The sequence below is a fragment of the Neophocaena asiaeorientalis genome, unplaced genomic scaffold (assembly GCF_003031525.2).
Source record: "Neophocaena asiaeorientalis asiaeorientalis breed wild unplaced genomic scaffold, Neophocaena_asiaeorientalis_V1.1 scaffold191, whole genome shotgun sequence".
In the NCBI taxonomy this organism is placed as follows: Eukaryota; Metazoa; Chordata; class Mammalia; order Artiodactyla; family Phocoenidae; genus Neophocaena; species Neophocaena asiaeorientalis.
This window is the reverse complement of record NW_020175105.1, coordinates 91742-99534: the sequence shown is the minus strand read 5'-3', so window position 1 is coordinate 99534 and position 7793 is coordinate 91742. Positions and strand designations below refer to the sequence as shown.

Below are 7793 nucleotides of genomic sequence, written 5' to 3'. Positions count from 1 at the left end.
CAGACGTGACTTCTCTCTTAGTTGAGTGAAATCTGACAACTATCAGAATTTACAAGTCTGAAAAACCTCCCTAAAAATATTTCAAATACTCAGAGGAGCGTTCTTAAAGAAAACCCAAATCAGGCTAATGTGGTGGAAATTCTCCCATGAAGCTTTCAAAAAACAAAAACTCCTGCGAAGTTAATGCAGGATTCTTTGCCTCTGAAACACAATCAGTTCCCCAGACTCTTCTACAAAGGATGCAGGAAGTCATACAGAAGGAGACTGTGGCAATGATTTTATTTGCTGCAAACACCAACGCTCATGTCTGGAGATTTGGGGACCTCAGGCTGCCGCGAGGCACTTCTTGATGAAGTGGCCCACCAGCCGCTGGGGCCGCTGCTGGTACTCGACCAGCACCTCGTGGGGGCTGCTGATCTGGTCACCTTCCAGGCGGTTGAGGAGCGTGACGCACACCACGGCCGCTGCAAAGAGCAAACGCCAGGTCAGTGCAAAGAGCGGGATTCTAGCTTAGCTCACAGAGACCAGCGTCCAGGCCTCAAGGGAAGGGGCCGACAGTGGCTTCTGATAGACGGAGAACACGAAAAAGCTGAGGGGGCCACACTATCCTGTTCTGTCCTTATCCTTGCCTGCCTTTGTTCCCAGAGATTCCCAAGCAAACCCCAGGACCACCTCGGGGGGCCCTGCACTGCCTTGAAAGGCAAGGTGACGTGAAAGCTGTGAGGCAGGTATTCTGGAAGGCAGAGCTGGACCTCGAAGGGTAAGGCCAGGAACTGCGGTGGATTAGCCCCAATTCAGAAATCCCAAGATCTTTGAAGGCCAGATTCATTGTAGAGTCAGCAGCGAAGCCTGCCCAGACCCGAAGGGGGGACTTTCTCATCTTTCTGGCCTCTCAGTGGCACGTGAATCCCTGCAGAGACACTGAGGACCCTGCCTTGGACCACGTGACAATCCAAGGAGGTCCCAGCGCAGGGGTCCAGAAACACGCCTTGGGGGCAGGGCGGGTGCAAGGCCAAGGCTGGCGTTGGGCGCGCCTGGGAGGAAACATGCTTTGGGGGCAGGGCGGGCGCAAGGCCAAGGCTGGTGATGGGCGGGGCCCGGGAGGAAACGCGCCTTGGGGGCAGGGCGGATGCAAGGCCAAGGCTGGCGATGGGCGGGGGCCGTGAGGAAACATGCCTTGGGGGCAGGGCGGGTGCAAGGCCAAGGCTGTCAATGGGCGGGCCCGGGAGGTTTTTTTCCTAGGGACCCAACCTCGGAGGCCGCAGGCGTTGCACATGGCGGCGAATACGGACGACTCCATCTCGATGTTGCGGATGCCGGCCTCGTAGGCCGCCCGCAGGTACTCCTGCTTGTCCTTCTCCGCGTAGGAGCAGAGTGCCCCGTCCAGGCGGCCTTGCCCTGGGAACGTGGAGAGCCGATGCTGGCCCGGGAGCGCCCACCTCCCATTCCACCGCCCTCCACCCCCGGGCACTCAGTAAGCGCCTACTGCATGCCCTCCCCGCCCCCCAGACAGAGATGCTTTCCAGCCCGATGGGCCCCGCCTGTCCTCGACCCACTGGCCCGCGAGGGAACCGGTGCTGAGACGCAGGGCCGCAGCGGTGCGGACCCCCGGGCGGGAGACCAGCGCACTCCTCACCTTCATAGAAGTCCAGGGTACACATGGTGTTGCCCACGACCGTGGGGAACTCGCCCAGGTCCGCGGAGCACCGCACCAGCTCCTGCACCAGCCAATCGTCCAGGTGCGTGTTCCGGACCACGCGCTTCCCGAGGACAATTTGCTCGAACTCCTGCTTGAAGCAGCCATCCACTGCCTGCCGGGTGATGACCACGGAGCCGGGCTCCACACCTGCAGGAAGAAGCGGGTGTCCCGGCTGCAAGGGGCGGTTAGGGAGGGGAGTGCCCCGTCCACGCACTGTGACACTGAAGGGTCAGTCATGCCCTAAAAAGAAATAGGTAAGGATCTCTTTTCAGCACCAGATTTTTTTTTTTCCTGAAGGTAAAGTAATGAATGCGTAGACGCTGCAGAAAATACAGAAAAGTGCAAAGAAGAAAGTGAGATTGATGGGCGGCCCATCCCCAAAGCAGCGTCTTTCTGTCGCTGCTGGAACTGTCTGGGGCTCCCTTTACCAGTATGTGTTCAGCTGCTCCCTGTTTTGTACCTTATCATTTCAGGTTTTGAGTAAGGAACACTGGGGCACCCCAAACCTGGCTCCTGCGGTCACCAGCTCTTGACACCCTGGCTTCCCTCCAGGACTGACCCACCGGAGGTCCTGCTTCCTGTGCCTCCCTGGACATCTCCAAGATTGTACAGGCGTTACTCTGCTCCTTGCTCTTTGGTTTTGTAATAACTTTGCGTGGGATTTGACCAGGAGCCTTTCCTACTACTACACTACTACTTACTTTAATGTGATATTGGTTTTCCTGAACATTTAGGGAGGAGGAAGGAGCCAGGAGATCTGTCCCAGAGCCCCACGTCAGCCGCTCTCATGAAACATTAAAAAACGTGGCCATGGGCTTCCCTGGTGGCACAGTGGTTAAGAATCCGCCTGCCAGTGCAGGGGACACGGGTTCGAGCCCTGGTCCGGGAAGATCCCACATGCCGTGGAGCAACTAAGCCCGTGCACCACAACTACTGAGCCTGCGCTCTAGAGCCCACGAGCCACAACTACTGGAGCCCACGAGCCACAGCTACTGAGCCTGCGTACCTAGAGCCTGTGCTCCACAACAGGAGAAGCCACCACAATGAGAAGCCTGGGCACCCCAAGGAAGAGTAGCCTCCGCTCGCCATAACTAGAGAAAACCTGCACGCAGCAACAAAGACCCAACATAGCCAAAAATAAATAAATTTTAAAAAATAAATAAAGTATAAATTGTGTCTCTAGTTTAAAAAACAAAAAACGTGGCCAATTGCCAAGCTCTGGCTCTTCTTGCCCCCTGCATGTTCATCTGGACTTTCTCTCCCTTGCTGCTTTGTCCCTGTTCTGGTCAACGTAGACTCTCCTCAGGTGTCTCCCCACACCGAGTGTGGACCTGGAAAAAAGCTCAGATGGCGGCTTTCATGAACTCATGGGGCCTAGAATTTTCAAGCCACTTCAGACCTCAAATTGGAGGGCGCAGGACCCCTCCCAGTGTCAGCTGCTCTTCCTCACACAGGCCCTGCCCTCTCCCGGGATACCTGTTGGCCATTTCAGAATTCTCACATCTGACAGAAACGCTGGAGCCACCCAGTTCTCCCTCCCGAGTGGCGGCCCATGCCAGCCACCCACTGTTCCTATTTTGGGATTTGTGGGGACACCATGTCACACTGTTGTCGGGGGTTTGGGGTCTGGCTCTCTAGTTGATCTCTCCATTTTTATGGGGCAATTTTGGGAGATTCAAAATCCACCCTACTCCCTCCAGAATTCTCTCTCTGATTATTGATTTTAAAATCCCTCCAAAGCAAGAACTCAGGAAGGATTTGCTGGAGCTCCTCGCCCATGCTGATGCGATGTGCACAGCCACGAGTCCGTTGGGTCGATGGTATCACAGACTAAGTGTGCACAGCCTGGGAGCTCGTGGTCATTGGGGTGTTTTCCCGAGAACAACTCCTTTCAACTTTGAATTACAATCTGCAAACACGGATGTTAACCATCAATCTGTCTATATAGTGAAAAGAAAAATGAGATAACGTATTGAGAAGATTTAGGACCTACAGCGATCCTCTATCACAGCGAGAAAACCTAAATTTTCGAATTACCATAAATGCAGGGGAGGTCAGGTCTAGGCAGTCAGAAACAAATGCACAGAGGCCAGGCTGATGACAGCAGACCTCCTTCCAGCAGCTCCAGCTCCTCAGCGGGAGCGAGAATTACTAGAACCCAGTTTTCTGCAGAAAAACCGGCCCAGAGGTGGGACATCAGAGTAAAACAGGTTTGCCTCAAAGACTTTGGCTGAAAACTCAACATGACGTTTAGCGTTTTACTTTCTCATTGCATCCTCTTCTTTCTTTGTTGTCTTTGCGATGTTAAAAAAATTATGTTGCGAACGGGGGGCTTTTACGCAACTTAAGGACACATCTTAATTTTGTATTGCATCTCTCTCTTCCCCCTTTGATTTTCCTGTAGGTTTTCTCATAAGGCGCTTCACATCCTTGCAGGAATAAAGAGGAGGAGTGAGCAAAGTGAAGGAGAAAGGCAGAGAAAAGAGGGATTAGCAAGAATAAAAAGAGAATCAAGCAAACAAGAAGGCACATGTTGTATAACTCTGAAAGGACGGGGTTTCAGGTGCGCGTGGCCTGGTGCCTTTCTGTGCCTATTTCTGGGGTATGGGTTGGGAGAAGTAGCTGGACCAGAAAAAAATAACAAAATGCCTGCTGCTGCTGAGTGCTCCTTGGGCACGGCCCAGGGAGGAGCTCTGGGTCCCCACGCTGCCCACCGGGTCCCAGTGGCGCTCTGCGCACTAACCTATCCCGCCAGAGGTGCCGATGCGGATGAGGGTGACGCCGGAGCACCGGGCGTGGTACAGCAGCTTGATGAGCTCGTGCAGCATGATGGCGATGGAGGGGATGCCCATCCCGTGCTAGAACCAGGGAGAAATGCCAGCGTCACACTCTGGTAGCACCTCTGTGTGTTCTGTGCTGCATTGCTAACTGGTGGTAAAGAAGATGAACTTCCTAACGTACATTTAGAAACTATGAACACTCGGGGAAGTGTAAAGGTTTGCACGACGCTGTCGAATGGATGACCCCTTTGATCCACACCACCCGTGGAACAGATGGCAGCTGAGGACCAGAGGGCTGCTGTTGCTAGGTAACAGACATCCCCTGGCGTGGGAAGCCCCGCACACGTTTTCCCTTTTCTCCACACGCTCTGCCACAGCCAAACTCGGTAACTGGCTGGTGGCTCCACCGCCGCGGTTCTGCCTGTGCCGTTTCCTCCACCTCCGCATCCCCAAAACCGCCCTTCTTCAGAGGCCCTCCCGGTGCCACGTCTGCCAGGAGCTGCCCCTGTGGCCAAGCCCTCTTTGGAGAACGTGTTCGTCCTGCAGTCTTACTTGCGGGAAGTGCTTCCATGGATTATCTGGACCTAAATACGTCTTACTCTTGGGTGTGTTGCGGGTGGTTAGTACCACCAGACGTCTCAGCTGCCCAGAGGGCTGGGCCCCTGTCCCAGCCTCAGGGGCAGCCTTACTGTAAGGCAGCACTTCCTCTAAAAATGTTCTCCTCTGCAAAGGGAACCAAAACTGGAAAACGAGAACACCAGAGGTTTGTGTTCACCCATTGCTGAATCGCATGTGTGTGAAGTAACACGGGCGGATGGTGTGGGGACCACTTGGTGCCCGGCTCTCCTCGTGGCCCTGGTCCAGGCAGAGCACCATCTTCCCGGGTCTCCAACCTGGGTGCTCACTGTGTGCGCACAGCTGGGTGGGTGTGCGCGTGTGTTTGTACGTGTGTAGCTGTCTCTCCTGGAGATGGGCTCCACTACCTCTGCAGCCCAGCCCCAGGCTCTCCTCAACTCCTGTTTCCTCTGTCAGGCTGTGTGCAGGGCGGGGATGGGGCCTGCAGAGCCAAGGGCTGAGCCCACCACGAGGGCAGGTACTCACGCTGACCGACAGCACCGGGCCCACTTTAAACATGGCGTAGCGGTCGGTGCCCTCACAGATGTCGGGATACTCTGCACCTGGGTGGTCAAGGCCCAGCTCCACGGCCACGTACTTGATGAAGGCTTTCATCCGGGAAGGGCTTCCCCCAACACACACAAACTGCAGACAGAGAACAGAGCCCCCATCAGCACAGGCACTACACCCCGTCTGTACAGCGGGGGTCCTCAAAGTGCCCCCCGCCAGCGGCGGCCGCATCTCCTGGAACTTGCTAGAAATGCAGGTCCCTTCCCTGCCCCCCCCCGCATCTGGGGAGCCAGTAATGTGTGCATTAAGGAGCCCCCTGCTGATTCTGACACTCCCTTGAGTTTAAGAAGCACTAGTTCATGCACTCACCGCTCGGTGCAAGAGACCCCAACAGTGCAGAGCAATCAGCTCTACACAAGCCAGGACGACCACACCCTCGCCCTCTCCAGCAGGAAAGCCCAGGCTCCACGCCTGCCCAGGCTCCGTGCCTCGTGTGCCCAGCAGCCCACTGCACTGGAGAGAGCCGGCGTTTGGAATAAGATGCTGCGGGCCCCTCAGTGTGCAACCAGGGCCCCACAGCCCATCTGTAACATGGGCTTCTAACTGCTGTTTCACCGGCTGGCAGAGGCCCAAATGGCCAACCTGTGGAAAGAGCCGGGGGCCGGTGGGGGCTCGGGGAGCCGCAGCTGTGCGGTGAGCAGGTGCTCTCAGAGAAGTCGAACCTTCATCTGCAAAGTGTCGTACGCGAAAGCCTCAAAAGAAAACAGGTAAATAAGCCAGTCTTAAGGACTTGGTGATCAAAGAGTTAGTAGCCTCTTAACATAAAGAGGAAAAACTCTATAGCCTAGAAAAAACTACAGGTTAAACTTAAGGAGAGAATGAAAACAGAATGAGCTAAGAACACACGGAAAGGAGGGGAAGGGATAAATTGACAGATTGGGATTGATATATACACGCTACTGTATATAAAACAGATACCTACTAAGGACCTGCTGTATAGCACGTGGAACTCTACTCCATACTCCATAATGACCTATATGGGAAAAGAGTCTAAAAAAGGGTGGATATGTGTATATGTATAACTCATTCGCTTTGCTGTACACCTGAAATTAATACAACATTGTAAATCGACTAGACTGCAATAAAAATTTAGAAACGAAAAGACAACAACACGTGGAAAGTCGTCCCTCGGTTTGAAACGAACAGCACAAAAGATCTGGGTGGCTGACAGGATGTAACCTGGTTATGACTTTACGATCGCATGAGGCAGCCCCGGATCTAGAGTCACTGGCTTGTTTCAGTTTTGAATTCTAAACGTTAGCCCACTTTTCCACACGGGGATTAGACACTTTAAAAGTCCTCTGCGAGGATAAGTCAGGACCAAACTAGCTAAACAGATGGATGTGCATCTTAAATGAGAGACAGCAGACACATGCGACTGCCCCTCCTGGGTATCCCTTGCTCCCCAGAAAAGGATTAGTGTCTGCTCCTTTCTAGTCTCTCAGTGAAGCATTAGGAAATTTATTTTACATTGTTTCAGTTATAGGAACCAATACTTCTTTATGATAGTTTTCTTTCACTCAATAGTTCATATTCTTGAAAGGTAACAATTTGCAAAACTCCAATCAACATATAACTTCGAGAGCCTGTCCTCTGTCACCTCCGCCCTGTGTGGCGCAGTCTACCTGTGTCACCTGAAAGGGGGGTAATCTTGGGCCAAATGCCCAGAATCAAAACCCCTGCTTTTACCTTCACGTCTCCAAACATAGTCGGGAAGTCGTGCGTGCTGGTGCTAAGGCTGAAATGGTAGAGGACATCTTCTTTCATTGCAGCCACGTGGGGATTGCAAAGCTGTACAAAGTCACTGTCCCAAAACAGGAAAGGAGGCAGTTTAGAGAACCAGCGTCCAGGGGCCGGCAGGACCACAGCGACACCCTGTGCCAGCGAGGCGCATGCGCCACAGCGGGCAGGCCGATCCCAGCCTGCAGAGGCTCCCACACTGTCTCCGTTCCTCCCTCTCTCCTTCCCCTCACCCGCTCTCCAAACCCATGGCTTCTTTGGAGGATGATCAGGAAGGACTCAGAAGAACACCAACCAGTGGTTAGGATTCCACGTTCTCACTGCCAAGGGCACGGGTTCAATCCCTGGTCAGGGGACTAAGATCCCCGAAGTCGAAAGGCTCCACAAAA

General features: G+C 53.9%; 1 protein-coding gene across 5 annotated transcripts in view; it reads right to left on the bottom strand.

Moving 5' to 3' along the window:
* Positions 1-265: 265 nt before the first annotated feature.
* UPP1 (uridine phosphorylase 1) overlaps positions 266-7793 on the bottom strand; it is a 20940-nt gene continuing 13412 nt past the window's right edge. Inside the window, exons 1-7 of one of the 5 annotated variants that reach the window (XM_024764369.1) lie at positions 7638-7771; positions 7354-7468; positions 5581-5739; positions 4443-4557; positions 1637-1846; positions 1252-1398; positions 273-464 (exon numbers count right to left, since the gene is read on the bottom strand). In XM_024764369.1, coding sequence (XP_024620137.1) covers positions 325-464; positions 1252-1398; positions 1637-1846; positions 4443-4557; positions 5581-5739; positions 7354-7468; positions 7638-7654 — 903 coding nt within the window. In that variant the 5' untranslated portion in view covers positions 7655-7771 and the 3' untranslated portion in view covers positions 273-324. Of the gene's footprint in view, positions 465-1251; positions 1399-1636; positions 1847-4442; positions 4558-5580; positions 5740-7353; positions 7469-7637; positions 7772-7793 lie in introns of those variants that run through there. The other 4 variants (XM_024764370.1, XM_024764368.1, XM_024764372.1 and 1 more) reach the window with 4 other exon arrangements.